Source organism: Rattus norvegicus, chromosome 1 (assembly GCF_036323735.1).
Source record: "Rattus norvegicus strain BN/NHsdMcwi chromosome 1, GRCr8, whole genome shotgun sequence".
In the NCBI taxonomy this organism is placed as follows: domain Eukaryota; kingdom Metazoa; phylum Chordata; class Mammalia; order Rodentia; family Muridae; genus Rattus; species Rattus norvegicus.
In genome coordinates, this window is record NC_086019.1 from 48,689,107 (window position 1) to 48,713,355 (window position 24,249).

At 48.4% G+C, this 24,249-nt stretch overlaps 1 protein-coding gene across 10 annotated transcripts in view; it reads left to right on the plus strand.

The window, feature by feature from the left end:
• Positions 1-24,249, plus strand: part of Zdhhc14 (zinc finger DHHC-type palmitoyltransferase 14) — a 272,342-nt gene that overhangs the window by 215,247 nt on the left and 32,846 nt on the right. For 8 of the 10 annotated variants that reach the window (XR_349967.5, XM_006227886.5, XM_063270653.1 and 5 more), the window contains 5 exons: positions 2,896-3,033; positions 5,470-5,518; positions 15,528-15,630; positions 17,162-17,271; positions 22,381-22,483. Coding sequence is in view for 9 of the 10 variants with exons in the window: in XM_006227886.5 (XP_006227948.1) it covers positions 2,896-3,033; positions 5,470-5,518; positions 15,528-15,630; positions 17,162-17,271; positions 22,381-22,483 (503 nt within the window). In the remaining variant the exon portion in view is untranslated. The other 2 variants (XM_039086807.2, XM_039086815.2) reach the window with 2 other exon arrangements.

The following is a 24,249-nucleotide window of genomic DNA, read 5'->3' on the forward strand; positions in this document are numbered from 1 at the left end:
AGAGTCATCCAGACGCCTGGTAAATCTCTGTTGGATTAGAGCCTAGTCAGTATTTTGGCAGATGAGAACACATTAAAAACTAACGTGGCTCCTAATGAAAGTGGGGCAGAGCCCCTGGGACTTGCTCATTGATTGGATTTAGCTGGAGAGGGAATGGAGAGGTCAGCAGTAGAATGCAGGTTCCTGAGCTGGGCAGCTGGCTGGAGAGTAGTCTAGAGAGGATCATATGTGGGAAAGAGCAACAGGATGCCTAATCAGAGAAGGCAGATCTGAGATGCTAGCCAGATCTAGCAGGCATCTATCGCTGAAGGCAGGAAGTGGCCATTTTGGCATTGACAACATACAGTGGGTTCTTGAGCATTCAGATGAAAGGTTTACCCGTGCAGAGTCCACAGTGAAGAGGAAGGAACATGCCAAGCCTCGCCAGCTCATGGGTAGTGCAGGGGAAAACAGAAGAGATGCTATAAGCAGAGTGTTGGGGTAGAGAAGGGATGGCAGGTCCCGGGCCCCTTCACAGGCCCATACCTGATTTCTGCATCCACAGAGGGGCCTGGGAGCTTCAGACCCAGTAGCCACTGTGAATCCAGGATCTGCAGAGGACATGAGAAACAATCTGAGGAGAATGGTTCAGTGCACCTACAGTTTCAATGGGATTTTGTCAGCCAAGAGAGTTTCAACAAGACACAGTTCTAAGGGGGAAATGGCTTCCAAGCCGGGCTTCAGGAGAGCCAGGCACCAAACCCAACCTTGAAAGCGCTAACTTTTCAGAGGCCTCCAGGAGCCCACAAGTCTGTCCTGCTGTCAAGAGATCTCAGCAGCATTGTCTGGCTAGATTTAAAGATTTCTGAACTAAAATTGAAAGGCCTGCCCTGTGGAAATGGGCCACACAGAGTACAGCCTTGTCCTCTGGAGGCTTCTAGATGCTAATGGCTCCTGTGCCCCTTGCATGTGGCTTTTGCCGAGAGCCACTTTCCCTGCCTTCCAGAGGCTCCGTCTCTATGCAGGATGTGCAGAACCAGGTACTGAAGGCAGATTCTGGCCCACATGTGCTTATCAGCTCCTGGCTTCTGCTCCCGCTCCCATTGTCTACACTCAGCTGCCAAGCACTTAAGTAGTTGCTTGAAATAAGAGCCTTATAGTCTTGGGGAGAATCTGGCTGATCTGGATATTTCCCCATCGCTTGCATCCTTCATCATGCAGACCTTCCGTGGTAAACGCAGTGGGCTGATGACTTGTGGGAGATGATGTTTGTTTAATTTCTCTGAAGACTTTGGAACGGAAGGCACAGCTCTCATCTGCCCTCCATCCCCCTACGCACACAGCCTCTCACCATTCGCACCCTTACCAGAGGGAGCACGTTGGTTAAGGCTGATGGCTCTAAGCTGACATACTGTCAGAGTCTGTGGCTCGCATTAGAGATTAGAGGTCCCGCGTCTTGAACAAATATCCAATGGCATAACAGGTACCTATTAGTACCCAGCAGGTTTTCATGGCCCTGAAGATTCCACACGCTCTGCCTCGTAGCCCACCCTCCCCTGGCCACAGCGAGGCGGTTTATATGTAGCTGTTAGCCGACAGTGTGTGTTAATGCGGAAACCCCAGGGTCACACCAGTAGTAATCACTTTCCTTAAGTGTCTGCATCTTACGGGCCATCAGCTCTGTCACCAGGCCACTGAGCTTGGAAATCTGTCCTGCTATCCCCTCCTCTTGTTCGCTTGCAGTCCAGTGTCCCTTCCGTTTCCAGACCACTACCCTGACCCAGGTGTCCTTGTGCCTTTTCAACAATTGGCACAAAGGGGTTTGAGTCCAAGACTAGTGGCTCCTGAAACCGATCGCCTCGCGCCCACCTCTGTCACGTTTTATTTATAAAGTCACTTGGCAGCACATCCCCTCTCTGTTTTCCGAAGCCCATACAGAGAGATAAAATATGAAGTTGGGTAGGCAGAGAGTGGAGGGAAGAGCCTGAGTACAAAGCTAAGTTGAACGCTGAACATCCCCCAGCTCAAGCAGGTGGTCTGAAGGGAGCAGGTTGTCAGGATTGCACAGAACAGCTGGTCTGCATAGGAGAACCGCTGGATAGTGAGAGGAAGCACTTGGTCATTGCTCGTAAGACCGTAAATGCTTTTGCAGACTTTGAGTGAATTCTCCAAAAATGAGAAGCCTTGGGCTCACGCTTTGGCACAATGGAATAATGGCAGGCAGTGCCCAAATATAGCTTGCTGCCATTCGGAAGGACCACGGGCGGTGTGTTCGCTAGGGCTGGCCTCGGGGCTAATTGCTCCGGTGCTCATCCAGCTTCCTCTGCACACAGTCTCCCATCTCGTCATGCCTGGTTTTGCTTGTCTCTAAGAGAACGTAGTGACATCATTCCTGATAGGAATGTATTAATGTATGTGACTAATTTGTGTTAAGAGACCATAACTGGGGTGGGAGAGCAAACGATTGTCCCTCTGTCCTTCCCCAGGCCTGTTATGACTTTCTGTGCCCACTTACTGTATCAGGGGGCCACCCAAAGACGTAGCCAGCCCCAGCCCTGCCCAGCCCTCACCATCAGACGGTGTTGCCACCATTTAAGGGAAGATTGTTCTGTGAACACCAAGGTTCCTTTTGAGGAAGAATCAAGGCTTTACTTCCCAGTCTGAGAATGTGTGCTCTTTCTTTCAGTAATCATTTGAGAGGAATTTCAAAACACCTGGGTTCTGTTGAAAGAATAATTATGCCCCTGAAATGCCTCACTGTTGATCAGGACCTCTCTGAGCAGTCCATGTGGAAATACATAATCCGATATTGTTGTGCTGTATAATTAGACTATCGTGGGAGGGAGGGGCCCCCTCACGCGAACAGGTATTTTACTAATTAAATGCCGTTTTTCTTCTCTCTGCCTCTCATTTCAGAACAGTTTGATCACCACTGTCCCTGGGTAGGCAACTGTGTGGGGAAGAGGAACTACAGATTTTTTTATATGTTTATTTTATCCCTGTCTTTTCTGACGGTCTTTATCTTTGCATTTGTCATCACGCACGTCATCCATCGTAAGTATGCCGGCGGGACCGGTTACCTACGCGATCCTTTGCCTGACCTTGGCCCTTCTGATTGGACTCTGAGTTACTATTTGTGATCATTCTGGCTTTCTCTTCCCCCTCCCCCCCAACCCCTGCTTCCAGCCTGCTCACTCTGGGCTTTCCTTCTCCGTCCCCCTGCCTCCCTCCCTCTTTCCTAAACCCCATCCCTCTAATGGCAGTTCCAGTGACACCTGGGCCAGGTTCCCCTTACACTAACAAGGCATCCCACACTGACATGCATGGCTGCCCTCTCCAACCTCCGTGGTGTCCGCTGGGGGTCCCCTGAAAGCTTCACCCCTCCATTCTGCACAAGGAACTACAAACCTAATGATAACCGACAAATATCTGGATCTGCTCCTAAATGGCCTATGGTTGAACAATATACACCCCTAGAGGCAGATACTAGGTTTTTCCTACACACATTATACATGTTCAGAATACACATTCAATGAGACACTCAATTTCCTGCCAGCGTATGCCATATAAGGAAAGCGACTTTTTTTTTTTTTTAGGTTAGATTTGAGGGTAAGTGATTTTAATGTGTTCGCACCAGAATGCAGCATCTGCTTTCATTCACAAGCGTGAAGTTCATACTGAGCTTCTTTGTCTCCAAGTCATTCCCTTTCCCACAACCGAGGACGGTGAGAAGGAAGTTAATTGGTATTGAGCTACAAATCTAGACCTTTAAACTTCCATCCAAGTGTCACTGCCCACATTAGCGAGCAGCTCTGCCTCTCAGCCATTCCCGATGTACGAGAACCCGTTAGCAAGCACACAGCCTCGCTCTGGTGTGTTTCTGGAAGTATCTAAACAGAGCGGCTTGCTTTACTGTCTTCCCCTGCTGGCGTGATCTTATGAATGGAGCAGGCCAAGGCTCTGTAGATCCCATTCCCCACTCCTTCTATTTGGGTGGAGTCCATGGACGGACTGGGGAAGAAGGGGTTCCCAGTGGTTCCCACTGGTCTCTGAGCAGTAGTCAAGTGTAGCCACCACATCAGCTACCCAGAGGACTCCCAGCTATCCTAATCTCCAGGCATTTCTGACTATGGTTCTCTCGTCTGAACGGGACACAGACCTGGCATACATGCCTGAAAGTCTAAGTCAGTGGGCTTGTGGGAGAAGCTTGGTTCTCATCTGAGTCCTCTCCCTTGCCAACTGGAGCTGGTGTCAAGGTGGCTTTGCAGAGACCTCCCTTTCCTGGGGCTTTTTGGATCCCCAAATGGCAAAAGCAAAGTTAGTCTGTGGATTCACGCACAAAAGCAACAGAGAAAAAGCCAAGGGTGTCAGATGATGTTTGAAGGAAGCAGTTGTTCACATGGGAAGAGTAAGTCTCAATACCCTGCACACACGTGATGCTCAGAATTGGTATTTTTTTGCCTTACATTCTTTTATAAATTTTATAACCTTTCTTATCAAAAAAAACTTGCAAATAAATAAAAGCATCATGTGCCAAAAATTAACCAGGCCCAAACTCTGTTACGGCACAATGAATTTCCACGTGGTTGAAATAGGCACACCTTACACTCTTACACCCTTCAGGGAAGTTCAAAATGCTTCCATTTCACCCTGTCAGCTTGCATTGCGAGCCTCAGCCCTGCGTTCCAGAACTTTCCACTTGCTCAGCACCAGGAAAACACATATACACACTTATACAGTTCATCACACACTCATAGACCCCCACGGCTCACAAGCTTTCACACTCATACCTGGCCACATGCTTCATGCACCTACACAGGCATGCATGCACGCATGTACACACACACATACACACTCACACACACACTCATACACACACACCACACACACTCATACATACACACACACCACACACACGCTAAAAACAATCTTCAAAACTTGTTTGAAGTATTGTATCAAACACAATCCCTCGTCTCATCCAATGCAGCTTAGCTCAAGCTTAGCTTGCAGGACAAGGACAACACTGTCACCCAAAAGGATTCAGTAAATGAACTTTATCTCTGTTTATTCTGGGCAGGAATAACTACCCAGGAGGACATTCGCTGGTAGCTAAATTCCCAAGACCTCTACTGCCAAAAGTTAACAGTTGTGGGCAAAACAGAAGAAACTGTGTGGGATTTTGTTTTCCTGTTAAAATGAAGAGAACACAAGAGTAATCAAAGACATAATTTATGGGAGAATATACAGATACACATCTGCTTTCATTGAAAAAAAATTAACGTCCTGCAGATGTTGGTTCTAATTCTGAATCTGCCATCTTGGGGAAATCATGCTCTCTGATCAGTAAACTGGGTGCCCCAAGGCTTACCAAATACAGAGATGGTTTAGAGGATGTCATGACGCCTATTCTTATGTAGATAAGAGCATTAAGCATTGAGGTGTTGGGGGGGATGAGTGTCTGAAGAGTAAATGTTGGCTTCTTTCCCACAGGTTCACAGCAAAAGGGATTCCTCGATGCCCTTAAGGACAGTCCAGCGAGATATCCTTTCCGGTGGCTCAGTGGGGACTTTGCTCGTGCAGTCAGTACTTCTCCAGCCCCTGCGGTCTTTATTTATTCTTATCCCTTTAGTTCTCGGACTTTGGCTTTTCTTCTCGTAAATCACACCCTCAGTCATCCCGCAAAGGCATGGGGAGCCTCACAGAACATTGACTTGTGTGAGGAATAGCATCTGAATGGCGAGTCTCCAGGTGACTCACGCAGCCTGGTCCAAGCGGAAGAGCTCCTTAGGTAGAAAGCTATGTATGGAGTTTTATGTGCCCCTCCCACCCCAGATGCTGGCTGAGATTCATGCTCCATCAGGTTAGGCTGAAGGAGAGCGGTGAGCCGGCCTGGTGTTACTGTGATTAGCGGGTGCTTCTCTCCTTCACAGATGCTCAGTATGAGCCTGTTTGAGGCATGGAGCAGCAGGCGAGGGTCCTGGGCTACTTGGGAGACTCTGGGGAATTTACAATGTTCCTCTGCAAGTGCAGTGACCACTATTGTCTCTAGACAAAACTTAAGTCACTTAGCTAAGCGGGGACCATTTCCTACCTCCCAAACAGTGAGTATATTCACACACCCTGGTATTATTTTTATCTTAGAAGAAAAATGAAGTCTGTGTATTAAGCGTCATGTGGGCTTCTGCTGAGTGGGCCTAGGTTTATGCTGATTTGCCGTGGAATCAAACAGAAGGGCCTGCTGGCCTAGCTCCTCCCGACTCAGTTCTCTTTCTCCTTCACCTAAGGAATAGGTTAGACCACGTCTGAACTCTTTGTTATTCTCCTAAGTGATTTTCCAAGGTGGAATGTAAGCGTGTGCTTTCTGAAGTGAAGCCACCCATGCTGCTGGGCCCTGGGGTATGGAATGAATGTGTGTGTGCGTTGGGGTGGGGGGGGTAGGCATTTATTTACACAATAGACATCATCTCCTTCTGGCCCCACAGAGCACCGTGGACTGCACAGGAGACCGGTTGTCCGTGCATCCTCAATCAGCTGATAACTTGTTAATGGTGTCTGCACAGTGGAAGGGGACTGGGGGTGCTGATAAGGAGCAAAGGGGGTGGGGTTGAAGAATAAGTTCCACATGTCCTGTCTCCTGTCAACGATCCGGACAACTGGAGTTTGTTACAGTTAGCGAGGAGAAAGGCTGGTCCGTGGAGTCAAGTGCTCTTCTGAGTGGCTAAGAACAGGTTCGACAAGGAATGGTATCCCTTGTTCCTTCCCACAGCTCCCCACAGCCATTGCCCCGGCAACCTCCAGACTCAGAGGATATTGCTTCAAAGGGTCTTACAGTGAAGCATGTTTTATGACAGTGGTTCTCAACCTTCCTAGTGCTGCAACCCTTTCATACAGTTCCTCATGTTGTGGTCGATGTGTTCATAAGACGGTAAGGAGGGGGGATGTGTTCTATGGAGGTGTGATGAGGTATGGGGGTAGGGGTGCTTCTGTGCACTTCCTCCTGAGGGACCAGCCACACGATGGAATAGAGTTTATTCAGGGCGTGGGGAGGGGAGTCAAGGGGTAGCAGAGGCAGAGAAGGCAGAGAGAGAGTAGAGAAGTAGAGACAAGCCAGGGGCACATGGAGGGGGCTGGAGGTGGGAGGACAGAGCAGGGGCAGGAAGGCAAGAGTAAGAGAGGAACAAGAGAGCAGGGGTGGGGTGTGGCAAGCAGCCTTTTTTATAGTGTCAGGCATACCTGGCTGTTGCCAGGTAACTGTGGGCGGAGCTTAGACAGAATGCCAACAGTGGTGACCATAACGTTATTTAGTTGCTACTTCACAAATGTAATTTTGTTACTGTTATGAATCATAATGTAAATATGTGGTATGCAGGATATCTGATCTGGGACTCCTATGGGGCTTGTAACCCACGGGTTGAAAACCACCGTTTTATGAGAACCAGGCCCAAGGCTGGTACCAGTGTGTGGCGGGTGAGTCAGATCTGTAACGCTTCCAGAGCTGACCCTTGACTGACGGCCGGGCTGCCTATAGCTCACCCTCTCCAGGCCTTCAGGCTTCCGAACAGGGCTGCATAAAGCTTCCGGAGAAAGGGTTGAGCTGAATCTCCTGAGTGCTGAGCTGAGCCTCGTGGATACTGGTAGGTCTTCCAGGAGGAGGAGATACCTTGTCTTTTCAGACATTTTGGTCTCCTGACCATGGCCTAAACATATTTTGATGAAAAATAAGGGCCCAGGCAGAGGCTTCTCATAGCAGATTTATTCTGAAAAATACCCAACTAAAAACCAATGTCACTGAGGAAATGAGAGACATGGGAGGCACATGTACCTCATAGTTAACCACAGCACCTTACCAGAAATGTCAAGGTAAATGATGGCAATATTAACCAATGACAGGAAGGACCTTGGAGAAAAGAACCACCCACCAGCCTCAGTGGCGTATAGGGTCACTGTGACCCATTATGAGTGGACAGGGAGGGAGAGAGAGGGTCACAGAGAGCCCAAGGGACTCAGTAAGCCACATCCTAGTCAGCATCACAGCCTCAGCCTTTGGATAGGTCCTCCTTTGCCTTTCCCATCCCTTCCTGCCTCCCAAGGCCTGCCCACCACTTCAGGGACTCCCTTTGATCTTCACATCAAAGAAGCAGAGGCTGCAAGGGAGAGAGAGCCTCTGGTCAATAGCCATTTAGGTAGCTGCCCCTACCCTACTTTTATGAGAGCCCCCTCCTCCTTCTCAGAAACAGATGAAGGAGAACCTACTCTAAACACACAGGACCAAGCCTTTAGCATTCCCAGCCAGTTGGGTTCAGACAGAGGAGAGCTACACGCCAGCCTGCCCTGTAAAATTCCTTTGCTGAACTCCTTCCTTAATGAGCCACACCTGAGGGTCACAAAGCTGACGACCACGGACCCTGGCCTTTGAATCACATTCAGTTGGGAAGGGCCTGATCTATGGTGTGTCACATGCACACCGCAAGCCTGCCTCTTCCTCCCTCTGTGAGCATGTAACGTCACAAACTGTGCTTAAGTGAGGCAAGGGGCGGTTGGGTGGGAAAAGCAATGTGGTGAGAGTCATTGGCCTAAGGTGGGGGAAGGGCAATGGGATGGTTCTGAGGACCTGCAACTTTTCCCATCTCTGAGGCAAAAATGCTTCAGAAAGGTTCTCTGTCTGGAGTGGGGGATGAGAAGTGAGGGGTGAGGGACACTTCAGCTGTAGTCCCTCATGGTGGAGCTCACTGAGCTAGGGGTTTGTAGTGGAGGTTCTTCTCATCTTTAAAGAACAGGAAGCAAGACTAGGGCCAGAAGCCAAGCCTCTATCCCTCAAGCCTGACTCCTGTGACCTACCCCGCCATTTAAGCCTCAGGCTACCTCCCCCAAAACGTGCCACCAGCTGGAAACCGAACTAGAGGGGACATTTCACATTCAAAACATTAACAGAAGGTCGCACGGCATGGGATGCTTTGGAGACAAAAGGTCACAGGAGACAAGGGAGACACTAACATTGAATAAATTGAAGATAAATGGTGAGTTCTGAGATACATTTACAAAGAAAACTTCAGAGATTGATCTCTCTCTCTCTCTCTCTCTCTCTCTCTCACACACACACACACACACACACACACACACACACACACACACACCTTTACCACTCCATAGTAACTTTAAGGGATTCCCCTTAAGTTACCCACTTGCTAAACAGAAGGAGGGAAACATGGAAGCCGCACCCCACAGGAAAAGGTCACTGGTCAGACATGCCGGGGAGCCATGTGGCAGACACTTTCCCTTTGTCTCCTCTTGTTCTCAAAGGCAGAAACCCTTGGGAGCATGTGCAGGGGAGACCAGGGTACCCTGGGCATCCTTGAAGAATCCCCAGAGAGGAGACCCTGCCATGCGCCATCATGTCAATACAGCGTGGCATTAACATCTCATTAAAGGGATTACAGTCATTGGTAATCATGACTTATTGTTCGGAGCTCCCCAAATGAAAAGGATTTCCTGTGGTTGGTAAATCAAGTGGTAATTGATTCGGCATTTGTGAAGGCTTTCCCCTAGAAAGCCTCTTTATCTCCAATTTGCATTCATTTCAATGCTTGCCTGCCTGAGAGGCCTCCACAGACTAATGGGCACTGGTCTCCTTTAATAGAATTTACTAGAAGGTTGGCAGAAAGAAGGACACCCACCATATGGCTTAGTGGGAAAATAATGACGCATCAGCCTTTGCTGGCCTGCCCATGCTGGTAGATGTTGATGACCAAAGGACTCCAAGAAAATCAAGACAGACACCCTTAGTGTCCTTAGTGTCATATACAGCTGCACCTGTCCAGCAAAATCCAGTGACACCACCTAAGCCAGAGTCACAGTCTCCCCACTCCAGCCCTGCACCACTCAGAAGAGGCCAGTGTCTTCCCACCAACCCCAACCAATGAGAGGAAGGGAGGCCTGAAGCTTAAGCCTCCAGTTATGTTTCAGAGGATTACAGTGTGGGTAGGCAGGTGATTAAGGTAGAAAGTTCTAAAATAATCCCAGGAGAACTATAATGGGAAGAAAGGAAGGGATACCCTGACCCTTCACTGTGTGGACTCTTTGTCAGTCTTTGTATGCCTTCCAGAAGGTCTTCGGGAAGTTGGAATTCATGCCTGCACACGCTCACATACACACCTGTATGTAGCCAAGGGATCACTACATACCAGGACCCTACTCTCTGTGTCGTCCTGAAATTTGACTTTACAGGGAGACAGATCTACCTCTCTCTTTTTGAACTTCCTTCTAAAACTCTCTGCGTACACAGTATGACCTTGGGGGGTCTTCACATTCCTTCCTTTCCGTCCTGTTGCAGAGGTAAGATCGTAGAGCCAGCGCGGTGGCTCACACCTTTAATCCCAACACTTTGGGAAGCTGAGCCTGAGGACAGCACCTTTGGCTGGGCAACCAAGGCAGGCAGCGCCCACAGACAATAAGCGGGGAAGGTAGAAGCCGTGCCCAGTAGGGAAATTGACAGGAACATGGTTTTTACCTGATGGGTTCCCAAATGCATCCTGGGAATGTTGTTAGTCCCTGGTCACCTGCCTCAGAATCACGAGTTTATTCTCCCAACTTTGAATCCTGCCCCATCCTGGTGTTGTGAGCCATGCATGGACTCACCCTGTCCCTTGCTCTAGCAGCATCCCTAGCAGGGTCTCTCCGTGCCCTCACACGGTGGCAGTTCTTACTCGGTTTCCCACTCTTGTATACCTCGTCACTAAATGGCCTCTGGAGCCCGTTTGTCAGACTCTGCTTCTTAAAAGCTCCCGTTGGAATCCTGGTGACTGCTACTGTGAATTTGGATCCTCCACACACAAGGGAAGAAGGTCTGAGGGAAGGACTATGGGTAGATGGACCTGTGAAAGAGCCATTTCCCCTGTCCACGGGGTCACTCATTCATGCAAATTGCCACTGTCACGGGTAGGTGGCCAGGTGACAGTGCAGATGTGGTTTTTCTACCTCTAGGTAGAGCACTCCATCTGAAGGACAGAACCCAGATTTTGAAGGAGCCATTCCTGAGAGATGTACCTGTTTTATTACAGGCTGCCAGGCAGACACAGCCCCAAGCCACCAACACTGTTTCTTATGTTTTAGACAGCAACCCCCACTGTGTCGCGTTCTCTCTAATGAGGACTATTGATCTCACACCCGGAGCCCACCAAGACGTGGCCCAACACATCCTGGAAATGGCAGAAAGAAGAGGGCCCAGGCAGAGTCCCCTAAATGTGGTCCCTCCCTGGCCATCCAGAGATCATTGTTACTAAGGAAACCCACCAACACACATTTCACACTGGGCCAAAAAGGAACTGTCTCTATCTTGGCCTTACCATCAAGAGCGCCGAGGCTGCAAAGCTCTGCCACAGCTTGGGGTCTTGAAAAGGGGCATGCGTCTCATAGCTGTCCAGGGGCTGGGTTCGGTTCCGTTCTGCTGTGAGCTTTTAAAGGGGACTTGATCTCTGGGCCTCAGCTTCCTGCCTGAAATAAAGAGATCAGGAAGAACTTAACCAGCTTGACGGGAGGCCTCTGTGTCTCCGTAGTGGGGAGGCACTTCAGGGAAGTTTTTTGAATTCTGTTTGTGCATCTTCCTAGGAAAGGGACAAGAACCCCAAGATGCTGAAGGTGTAGTTCAGTGGTCTCCCATCGCCTATGATTCCCCCCAGCCTGAAGCATCCTTAGCCATTTTGTCTGGATCTCCCCCAAGTCTCTGCCTTATTTTTCCCCTTCTCCCACCACTCCCCCGGCAAGCAGAGCCTGTTCCCTGGAGCATTGAGCCAGTGCTTGCCCGGCCTGCCCTCTGGGTTCACAGGGTAGGCTCTGGCCCCTCTGTAGGCCAGCACTTTTCCGAGACTTTGAACATTCTGCCCTTCATGGGAACTCTCAGGAGTTTCAGAGAATTCATAACTAGCCCCTAGCCAAAAAGGAGCTGCTGCCTGAATTACTCGATGGGCGCTGAGAGAGGTGGAAGAGTCTGGCAGTAGAAAGGGTTGTCATCCGAAGCCATCCCCGATTCAGTCAACAAACATCCAACTTCTTATTGAATTGACTCTCAGTGGAATTTGTTTCTTCTCATTTCTGTTTTTGAAAATGAGCAACAGGGTTTTGCAGCCTTTAAGAGACAAGCACTCCCTTATCCTCCTTACAGGACAAACCACTGGGGCCAGTGAAACATCTGTACCTGGATCTGAGAGCAGCTATAAGGAGAACGCTTCCTCCAGTTTCCACAGACTCCCAATCTTATAGGAAGGGTCCCTCTATCCCTTGAATGGGATGAGGTCAGCCTAGGACCACTGGCCTCCAGCAGGAATTGGGGAAAAACCAGCTGAAGAGTCCTCTTGTGCTGGCTGTGTAGACTTCTGGCATTCAACACCCAGTTCTGGTCTATGTCATTGCTAGGGTCTCAGGTAGCCAAAGCTGGCCTCAAAGTCACCCTGTAGCCAAGGATTATCTTGAACTTCTGCTCCTCCCACATCCACCTCTGGATGTACTGGAGTATCATAGCCTGTACCACCAAGCTTGGTTTCCTGCAGTGCCAAAGACTGAACGCAGGGTATTGTTCATGCAAGGTTAGCGCTTACCACCTGAGATACGACTCCAGCTCAGCTGTTTCTAAAGCTTCTCACCTTGGTGTTCTCAATGGTTAAGTGGAAGTGGCATTTATGAGTAGCCCACTCATACTTACTCCCGGGGGGAGTGAGTCGGTTCTTCTGAGGTCTTTAGAACAGTGCTGATATGCCTCCAGCCATGGTGGCCATTGTTACAGAAGAGCCTGCCTGTTCCTCAAGACACATAGACTTAGGCAGCATTATCGTCTGGGTGGGAATGGCAAAAGTGCCTCCCTTTGTCCCTGGGCATCATGTTATTTTGTGACAGCTAAAAGCTCACAGTAGCACTACATCCTACTAACCAGTGAGGAAATGCTTCCAAGGCATAGAAGACATTCATATAAAATTACATTTTTCCAGGCTGGGGCGCTAGCTAAGTTGGCAAAGTGCTTCCCTCGCAAGCTTGAGACCCTGAGTTCAGGCCCCATGAATTGAAGATGGGCATAGTAGTATATGCTTATAAACCTAATAGTGTGAAAGTAAAGACAGATTCCTGAGGCTTTCTGGGCACCAGCCTAGCATGCTGAGCAAGCTTCAGGACAGCGAGAGACCTGTCTCAAGGTTGGACTCTGACTTATAAAGGCTTACGGGTATACCCATAGATTCAATCTCTCTCTCTCTCTCTCTCTCTCTCTCTCTCTCTCTCTCTCTCTCTGTCATTTCTATAAACTCTTACAATTCCTCTCCCACCAATGACACTGCCTCCTAATGGAAGCATTTAGTAATTGCAGGTCACATTGCAAATTGAGTAGCCAAAAGTCCAGAGCCCAAACGATGATCCCTGCTTGTGGTAGCTCTATGGCTCATGTTTGAGCCTTCTATTTTGACTTCCGCACCATCCTGTCTGGTTGCAATCATGTGGTGATGCACAGATGTTTCCGAGATTGATGGGCCACTTCCATCATTATTCTCTTTCTCCCCTGGACCACGTCTTTTGTTCCCAGCTCCCAGGTCACTTTGATTCAATGTCTGTGCCCTTTTCCCTTACCTGCACAGAGTTCGCACTAATGTCACCACCGCCTCTGGCTCGACCTCATTTCCCTGGCTTAGCCTCCCCTCTGGTCACTTAATCTTGCCCTCCTGGACTCTACCTCTACTTTGTAGCCAGTGAAAGATGACATCCTCCTGAACCACCTCCCAGCCCAGATAGGGAGGAAAAGAAAGGGCATATGGGAGCCCTGGCCATTAAGCTGCATGAGCCACTGCCCCATGTACACACAGAGCTCCCCAGAGCCCTTTCCATCCAGGATAGCCCTGGATGACACAGAGGCTGCATCCCTGACTAGACTTTCTATGTTTCTCTAGATGTTGTGCCTTTTATAATGGCGGTCAGCTCTCAGCTCAAGAGCCTGTTTACTTTTCCCATTTGATGTCTCCCTGTCGATAACAGCAGCCTCTGTCACCACACTGAGTCACTGGGTAATGTCTTCAGTTCTGTCTTCTAAGGAGAATTATTTTCAGCCTGGAAACAGTGATGACAACACACAGACTGTTCTACCTCCACCTTTGGTCGCAGGAAGAAAGTACAAGGCTTCTTTGCCTACCCCAGTCTGTAACTCGCTGCTGGGAGAATGCAAGATGTATATTTAAACCCCCAGATCTGCTCCAGGATAAAATGGTTTCTCCTGAGAAACATCTGTATCTTGTAAATAGACTCTTATAAACATTTGTGGGACAGAAAAATCCTCTCATCCTTTCAAATTAACCACATTCTTGGTTGATCAATGCCATCTGGTGAAGGCCACGCTGTTCCTCCGTTGGTGGCTGCACTTGGTGGCTGTGTATCACGTTGAATGCCTGGCTTCCTCTCACTGTTCTCTCCCAGTGCCTAAACACGTGTCTTGTGCCAGGGTTTGGCTGTGGAGCTGGGCAGGGGTGTAGCCGATATTTTGCTACTTTGTGAATTCGTCTTTCTTCCACCCTTCTCCACAACACCCAATAAGAGAGAAAAAAGGATACAGAGTAAAGGATAGAGATCACTAAGGTTAGGAATCAGAAAGCAGGGGATGTTATTGTTAGACTACACCCTGCTGGGCATTGAATCCTTGCAGCAAGTTTGATCTTTGCTGTCAGGATACCTAACTACTTAATAAACTGCAACCAACAACCAAGAACCCAACAACAACCCACTACTTGGTGCCCCAGCATTTATTTAGCCTCTGAAAAGTCTCCCAGGATTCCAAATGTCACACAACTGCAGAAACTATCTGCAGCTGACAAAATCATGCCCCTGCTAGAGCGTGAGGCAAATCATAAACTGCTGCAGACAATCTATAGCAGCCCCATATATCACACCTGAGATTAGAATAAGACCATGTTCTTCTAATATTTCTGTGTTTTTTAAAGAAGTCAAAATTCTGAAATTCTCACTACACAGAGGTCTCCAGAAGGGAGCACCCCAGCCTGATTCCCCACTTGGAGTCACCCTGCAGCTCACATCGGTGCTTCTCACTCACCTCATAAGCTGAGCTCATCAGTCCTCAGAAACTACCCTATGGGAGGGGGAGACCGTCCTCAACATTCAGAAGCTAAACTCAGAGGGACATTTAATATTTAATGCTTTCATCAAAGGTCTGAGGCACTGCTAGCTTCCATCCATCCTTGGTTGCTTTACAAGTCAGAGAAGGGGAAGGTCAAAGGGGACACTGGTCCAGAGGGAAATGGCCCATCTGAAGGAGAAAGTGATCCCCAGGGAGCCTAGCAGAACTGTGAATGTCACTCTATGCTGGGGGAGGAGGTGACAGAAAGTGTGAGTGTGGCCCTGGACTGAAGGAGGAGGGTGTCTGATCAGACAGGAAAGGATCAGAGGCTAGAAGGAGCCCAGAACCCGCCTGTGGGAGTTTCAGCCCTTCACTTCCTGATGTCCAGCCTCTCTGGAAGCCATGAGAAGCTCCATGATCCTACTACCGTTGATCTCCTTGACTCGCCCACTGTGTTAGAGGCTGTAATATGCTTCTTCTCCGTCTGGTCCATCATTGGCCTCTCAGGTTTCCACACGTACCTGATCAGCTCCAACCAGACCACAAATGAAGATGTAAGTCCCTGACCATAACATGTGGGTATTTTCATGTGTTTGTGTGGTTAGCCTTGGAGGAGGAAGATGCAGTGAGAGATCAGGGGTCACCTTCTCCCATACACCCCACCCAGCTGTGAGAACCTTGGGGACAGAGAATGCAGTGGACACCCTGCTGGGGTCCTACATGTATGTACGTGGCATCCCGCTATCCTCCTGTATTTTGCCACGATGTCAGAGCCATCCTAAGATGAGCCAAGTGACGCCCAGTTCCAACCTTGAGGAGCCTCTTCAAATCCTTTTAAATAATTTTGGAGGCAGCTGTTAACACTTCCTCCAAACAAAGACAAACCATGGCAGGCTGACATCTTGGAATCTTAACGTTTATCCTTAATAGCTCTGGTTTGTGGAGGAAATTACCCTAAGGTGAAGTTGAACTTTGAGCATCTGCCTGTGCAAGTAGAGGAGGTGGAGGGGGGAAAAACAGAAAACATAATGTTGGAGACGATTCCCCAGCAAGTGCAGTTCTCGCTTGATCTTCATACTGAGATGTTTTTCCTATGCATGTTAAATGTCTCAGAACAGATCCAGTTCCCGTAAACAAAAGCTAAGGAAAATAAATGATGATAAGAGAGATTAAAAAACTGCCGGAACAGCACATTCGATCCGATAACTGTGAATATTGGAATCTGCAAAACAGACAGTTTTAACAAGAGGCTGAATTCTCAGTCTAAATTGGCAATTAAGGGACCCGTGCTAATGGTGTTTCTGTTAGCGTTCGCTTAATTATGACTTAGGGTTGGATAGCCTTGCTCTGGATTCACAGGGGCCCAGATTTGACTCCCAGTACCCATGTAAAATCTGGGCATGGCTACATAACCCTGTGACCCCAGCATTTGGCAGGGGAAGTGGGAGAGGTAGGACAGAGACAGGCAGAACCCGTGAGTCACTGGCCAGCTAGCCTAGCCAAGGCCACAAGTTTCAGGTTTGGTAAGAGACACCATCTAGGACAATGATGTCTCCGGAGAGCAGTCGAGGACGCCAGGCATCATTTCCTGGCTTCCATATACAAGGCACATACCCTTACATGGTCATGTGTGTGCACCCCACACATGACACGACAATAAACAAGACTTAGGGTGCTAGATGTGAATATGAAAAACAGTATTCATTTTCCATTAGAGGAACTTCTAGTGCCACGGTATAATCTTAAGTGAGGTTTTTTGGGGTTTGTTTTGTTTTGTTTTGTTTTTTTGTTTTTTGTTTTTTTGTCCCCAGAGAATGTCATTCTCTTCCTAATCTAGGCTCCTGTTTGAGGATATTTCTAACTTTTCCTATAAATGCTTGTTTCCCTCAGAAATGTGCCTCAGTTTCTGCCAGTGGTTACTGTTGGTAGAACCATGGAAGCAGAGTCTGGCATGAGCTTGTGTTCTCGTGCTGAGCTGTATCCCAGTCCTTTTTGTATCTTTCGGAGGCATCTCTGGGTTCAGTTATACCAAACCTCAGCACTGGTCCTCCAGACATTGTGTCACTAATGCTTGTTTTCTTTCAGATCAAAGGCTCTTGGTCCAATAAAAGAGGGAAAGAAAATTACAACCCCTACAGCTACGGAAACATCTTCACGAATTGCTGTGTCGCCCTGTGTGGGCCCATCTCTCCCAGGTAAGAGGCAAAGAGCTGGACGCCTGGATTTGCAAATGACCAAACAGCTAGACTGACTTGGTGTTGCGCTGGCTAGTTTTATGTCAGCTTGACACAAGCTAGACTCACCTGAGTGGAGGGAGCCTCACCTGAGAAAATATCTCCATAAGATCTGGCTGTAGGCAAGCCCATAGAGCCTTTTCTTACTTTGTGATTGACAGGGAGGCCCCAGCCCATCATGGGTGGTGCCATCCCTAGGATGGAGCTCCTGGGTTCTATAAAAAAGCAGGTTGAGCAAGTGGTGTTGAGCAATCCAGTAGGAAGCACCCCTTTGTGGCTTCTGCATCAGCTCCTGCCTCCAGGCTCCTGCCCTGTTTCAGTGCCTGTCCTGACTTCCTTTGGTGATGAACAGTGATAGGGAATTGAAGAATGAATAAACCCTTTTCTCCCCAAGTTTCTTTGGTCATGGTATTTCGTTGCCCCAGTAGTAACTAACCCTGACTAAGACAATTTGGTATTGTGTCTATTGCTGTGACAGACCTGACCATGTTGTTTTGGGGGAGGATTATGGAAGGACTTGGAAATTTATGCAAGAAAAGCCAGTGAGTGGTCAGTGTTTGCTGAGCTATTCTTTAGGAGCTTGGACAATAAGAATGTTGAGGGCCATACAGGAGATGGAGGCATGGCTTGTAAAATCTCAGAGGAAGTTTAAAGACTCAATTGGGGCCATTCGTTAATTTTGGATTAAGATCCTGTGGTTTTGGTGATCTGGGGACGAAGATTCAGCTGTGAGTAATGAGATACCAGAACTACTGAAATGAAGCCTTTGCTTTGCTGGGAGACTCAGTGCTGATCAGCTGGGGCTGAGAAATTAGCCGGGATTAAGAAAAGACCAGCTAGGGCTGGGGATTTAGCTCAGTGGTAGAGCGCTTACCTAGGAAGCGCAAGGCCCTGGGTTTGGTCACCAGCTCCGAAAAAAAGAACCAAAAAAAAAAAAAAAAGACCAGCTATTACTGAGATAAAGTCTTCTGGGACGTGTTTCCTGAGAATCTGCACACAGAATCGTGTTCCAGAGGGAAGGGAGACAAGGTTGTACCTCACCCACTGGCAGCCAAAGTAAAAGTCACCCAGGTGGGACTGGTTTTAAAGGCATGGAGGGGTCACATAAAGCCACTAAGACTTGGCACCGTGACAGGCCAGAAGAGACCATTGGTGAAGGTGCAGCCTCAGTGGGAATTGAAGACCCAGGACTGAAGAGGCCACACAGAAAAGTTGAGGGTTGGCGCCATAAAGAGAGCCCAGGAGAGGCAATTGGTGGAAGTGCAGCCCAGTTGCTGTAGCGAACCCCAGCAGTTTGAAGATGCCAGTACCGTGGGACGACCCCCCAAGAACAACAACAGTGGAGTGAAGCCAGCCAGAGCTGGAGGATAAGCTATGTGTGCTGCAGAGGGAGGAGCTGGAGAAGCATCCCAAGCCCCTTGTAGGACCCCAGGAAGTCACGAGTGACTCCCAGACATTGGACATTGAGCGTTTACACTACTGGAGTTTGGTTTTGTTCTGTTCACATTGTGAGTGTGCCCATATTTCATTTAATTTTTTTAATCTTTACAGGAGCCCACAGCTGAAAGACTTTGAAGTTTTAAGAGATTTTGAATTTTTTTTAAGAAATTAGATATTTCAAAGAGGCTTAAGTTTTCATATGTTTGAATTTGTAAGTGCTGTGGGAGTTCTAAAGTTGCTTGGTTTGCTATTGTGATCTTAATGTGGGAATCAGTGAGAATGGAAAGGTTCTAACTGAAAAGTGAGGCATTTATGTGTCAAGCTGACAAGCAGTCAGTTGTACTGGAGAGTTTTTATGTCAGCTTGACACAAGGTAGAGTCATCGGAGAGGAGAGAGCCCCAACTGGAAAACTGGCCTCCATAAGATCTGGGTATAGACAAGCCTGTCGGGAAATGTTTTTTTTTTTAACATGACTGGAGGGAAGGCCCAGCCATTCCTGAGCTTGTGGTCCTGAGTTCTACAAGAAAGCAGGCTGAGCAAGCCATGGGGAGCAAGCCAGTAAGCAGCACCCTCCACGGCCTCTGCATCGGCTCCCTGTCTCCGGGTTCCTGCCCTGCTTGATTTCCTGTCCTGACTTCCTCCAGTGATGACAGTGAAGAGAGTGTGAGCCAAATAAACCCTTTCCTTGGTCATGGTGTTCTATCACAGTGAGAGTAACTGCAATGAAGACCAAATATATGGATTGGGGCCATGGTCTTCAAGATTCAAGTCCTTTAGAAAGAACACTTCTCAAGAGTAGCTGTCCACATAGACCACATAGAAGGGTGAACTGAGATCTGCTAATTGAAGTGTTGGCTGGGGCAAGTCTTGACTTAGACAGCTCCAGTCTAGAAACAGCCCGGGGATCCACAGAAGGGGAAGGGGACCATGGGCAGGATGAGCAGAGAGAAGGCAAAGAATGCTCTAGATTGGTGACAGGGACTGCAGCTCTACTTGAGTCATTGGACTGGGATGTCCATGGTTACAGATTAGCTACAGTTTCTGAAATTGGCACACTGAGCTGTGTTTCATCTTATTCGTGGTGACCCAGGATGCTGGCTGGAGTGATTTCTACGCCTTTACACCCCCACCTCATTGAATCAAATTAACAGAATCTCACGAGTCCACAGGGAAAGGCCTGGGCTCCTTTCTCTGTGTCAATGGTTCTCCAGGGTTGGCCCCAGGCTGATGAAGATGTTCTGCTCTTCCTCCTGGCCTTTCTTACCTCCCCTTCTCTCTGCTTTGCCCTCCTCATGTAGCAGGACCTTCTTATCCCGCTGGCCTGCTAAGCAGTCTGTCCACTTCAGACTTGGCTTGAGCTGCCTCTCATATGTTATAGAATAGGCTACAGTGCCTTAGGGTTTCCACTGCTGTGAGGAGACACCACAACCGAGGCAGCTCTTATAAAGGACATTATTGTCGTGGCACCATCCAGGCAGACATGGTGCTTGAAGAGCAGAGAATTCTACAGCCGTGTCCAAAGAGAGCCAGGAGGAGAATGGAATTCCACACTGGGCAGAGCTTGAGCATAGGAGACCTCAAAGCCCACCCCCACAGTGACACACTTCCTCCAACGAGGCCACACCCCCTAATAGTGCCTCTCTCCACAGGACAAGCATATGAGTCTATGAGGGCCAAACCTACATAAACCACCACACACAATGTGTTTACAAGTAAGGAAATGTGTCTTTGTGTCCTGGTGGGCATAAAGTGCACATCCTGATCCCCACACAATTTCATCAGTTTAGAGGAGAATGCAGAGTAGGGCGGGGTGGCAGGGAGTGTCATACAAGGCCAAATCCATGTCCTGACACCACTGAGCACATGTGGTAGGTAAGTGCTATGCTTGGTGTGGGGTATGCAAGAGAAATGTGCCATCTTGTATGCAACATAGCTGGAGACAGGTGACATTTTGATCTCATCTAACGAATGAGTTGGAGTTAGAAAGAAATTCAGGGAAGGGAGTTTCGACAGAAAGGACAGCAGGCACAAGGGCCTGTGACGAAGGGGTAGTCTAGCTGATCAAGAAAATCCAAAAGATCGCATATGCAGGGGCTGCAATAAAACACGATGACCAAACGCAATGTAGAGATGAAAGGGTTTCAATCATCTTACAGAGTATAGCCCGCAGTCCAGTGTTCATCTAAGAACCTCCCATTGCAACTTCCCAATACAGGCTGAGCTGTTCCCCAAGAGGTCAGGTTTACCTGTCACCACAGACGTAACCTATAGCCATGCACCCTGTTCAGGCCTTGGGGCTCCTTTCAGGGATTCTCTGAAGCTAAGTCTTCTTCTTCTACCTGTGTAGCACTTTCTGGGGTGCTCTAAGAAAGTGCCATAATGAGGAGGGCTTAAAGTAACATATAGTTCTCACAGCCTGAGATTAGAAGTCTGAAATGAAGGCACCAGCAATCCAGCCATGCTTCCTCTTAACTAGGAAGCTCACCCCTGCTCTTCCCAGCCTCTGTAGCAATCCTTGGTCTGTAGCTTCTGTGTTCTTGTCTGTGTCTCACAGCCTCTTTCCTGTGTCTGTTTCTCCACACGGCACTGCCATCAGTCATCTTAAGGACATCAGTTGCAGTGTGCTGAGCCCCTCCACAGTTGATTAGGAACTCATTCTTGCCTTTGCAGAGTACTCATAGATCACAGATAGGGTCTCATCTACAGGTCGTGGGATTGACACAATTCAGCCCACAAGTCGGTGTCAGCGAGCAGGGAAGTGAGAGAGAATGCGGCCTGGGTGAGGATGGTTTGAAAAGAAATATGGAGTCAGAGAGGGAAGAAGAGGGAATTAGTGTGATAAGATGACACAGGCTTGTCATAAGATGACATTGGCTTGAAGCTGGAGAGGAAAGTTGGGAACAATTGTGGCAGTGGGAGGAGCCTAAGAGGAAGCTGCTGGGGTCTGTAGCAGATGACAAACATTTAGACCAAAAGAGGGGAACAACCAGTGCCATGGGCCTCTTTAAAAGTAGAAGTGACAGATGAGGCTGTAGCTGCATGTTAATGCACTTTTCTAGCATGCACACATTTGAATCACGGTGCCCTAAAGGAAGAAGAATTTGGTAACTGGTTCATGCAAAGGATACATATGGAATAGTCCAAGATGTCAAGGTGGGTCTTGCATAGGAAAGAGCCTGTTTTAATCTCTCTTACTGCTTCTGTGATAACACACCCTAACAAAAGCAACTTAGTAGGGGGAGGATTTACTCTGGTTCACAGTTCAAAGGTACTTCATGACAGAGAAATCCAGACAGGAGATCGATACAACTAGTTACATTGTATCCGCAAGAAACAGAACAATGGATGCTTATGCTCAGTTCACTTTCTTCTTTTTATACAGTCCAGGATCCTAGCCTAGGGAGTGGTACCACCTACAGTGGGAAGATTGCCCCTCCTTAGTTAACCTGATCAAGACAATCCCCCACAGATGTGCCCAGAGGCTCATCTCCCAGGTGATTCTAGAACCCATCAAACTGACAGCTGAGACTAACCATGGTAGAAGAACCCAGGCCTAGATGTTTAAATCATGTTGTTCTCATCTTTGAACTTTGTCTCACTCTCTCCTTCCTCTGTTTTATCTCCTGCAGCCTAATCGACAGAAGAGGCTATATCCAGCCCGACACACCACAGCCAGCAGCACCATCAAATGGTATCACTATGTATGGGGCCACGCAGTCGCAGAGTGACATGGTAGGTACTGCCTGCATCGGGGCCATCGTTCCCTGTGATGCCTTCTCTTCTTCTGATATGCCCTCTGACCCAATAATATATGCCCAGAAAAATGCTTTAGTAGAAGGACAGCTGGATCATCAATGTGACTGATGTGCTGACACAGGGAAGGGAATGACCAAGTTGGACAGTATTCAGGGAGGGATCATGTCATCTAGTCTGGCTAGCTTGTTACTTCACACACACACACACACACACACACACACACACACACACACACACACTATCTCTTTGTTTCAGTAGCATGTCACACACATGTCACACAAAGTCAGGGAACAGTTAAAGGCTGGGCCTGTTCGATAGTATCCATTTCCTTGCTGTCTCTTACCCGGAGTGTGCTACTACTATAATAACGTGCCTGGCTACTATAGATAGGCAGTAGATAGCACCACATTTCTCCATACCCCCATCCTGAGTCTTAGACCAGCCTGCAGCCCCAGGCCAAGGGCTCCTTTATTTATAGTGTAAGCCAGCACACCAGAGCATGTAAGCAGTGTACACACGCCACTGTCCAAGAGGTGGGGGAGGGCAGGAAGCACCTTCCCATAGACATCTGCAACCACAGCACGTTGACCCTGACCCTCCGCGCCTGAATTTTCTGAGGTGTTTGGAAAGCAGTGCCCTCCCCATTGCCTCAAGACATGAAGTTCAAGCCCCTAATCCACTCTACTGTTTGAGTCTCCTACATGGAGTTTCCAAGTCACACAGAGGAGCTTTCTTGGGAGTGGATTTGAGGAAATCTTGCTAATGAGCATAGAGAGCTGTGAGGTGAAGGTTGGCAGCAGACTTTCTCTAAGACCTGGGGCCGGGAAATTCTCCCACTCCCCGCTCACCCGTGGCACCAGCCTCCTGCAGGAAGATGCTTGGCTCATTGTTTGTTAGCCGTGGCTTCTTGGTTTTGTTGCTTCGCTAGCTAATGGGTCTCCTTTGAAAGCAGCATGGATGTAACCCAGTCTTGCCGTTCTTCTGCATGAGTATCACGCGTACCCACACAAGAAACCCTGAAAACTATATTTTCTAAGGGGGAAGCAAGAACAGAGAGAGCAGGATATGTGCTCACAAAGGGGAGGCTATTGAATTTATCAGGCAACAGATGTCCAAAGCATTTAATGATATCGGTTAATCCTAAACCCACAATGGGAAAATTATCACTCAGTTTTATTTGAACCATAAGGGGAATAGACCAGAATTTCCACCAGTGTCTGTTGATTGCTTCCCTGACTGGCGCATGTGCTGGTACACATGCAGGCCCCTACTCATTCATCCGGCACCTTCCCTGGGGTTCTTGCTATGTGCTAAGTGCTAGACTCAAAGGATAAAAGGCTTATAGTGCTCTTCTCCCACATTCAATGTCCTCACTCAGCACAACATGGAATCAAGTCTGTGACGACAGCATTAGGAACCTTCACCTGATGACAGCCAGTGTCCAACCAACACCAATGGTCTTGCCTTAGTCTCCGTGAGACTCCCTAGCACGGCCTCAGAATGCTCTACACGGTCTCTAGATTTAAAACCCAAACAAAAGCCATCTTGAAGGTGCTGTAAGCCACTCTGGAATCTATAGCGGGACGTGGGTTGGCTGCTTTTTTTTTTATTATTATTACATTGACCAATCAGCTTAAGGGGAGAGAGATTTAGGCTCGTGATGATGGCTCTGCTAACGGTTGCTTAGCCCCCTTGGCCAGGATATGATGGTGGCAGAAGTGTGCGGTGGAATGTGATGGTGT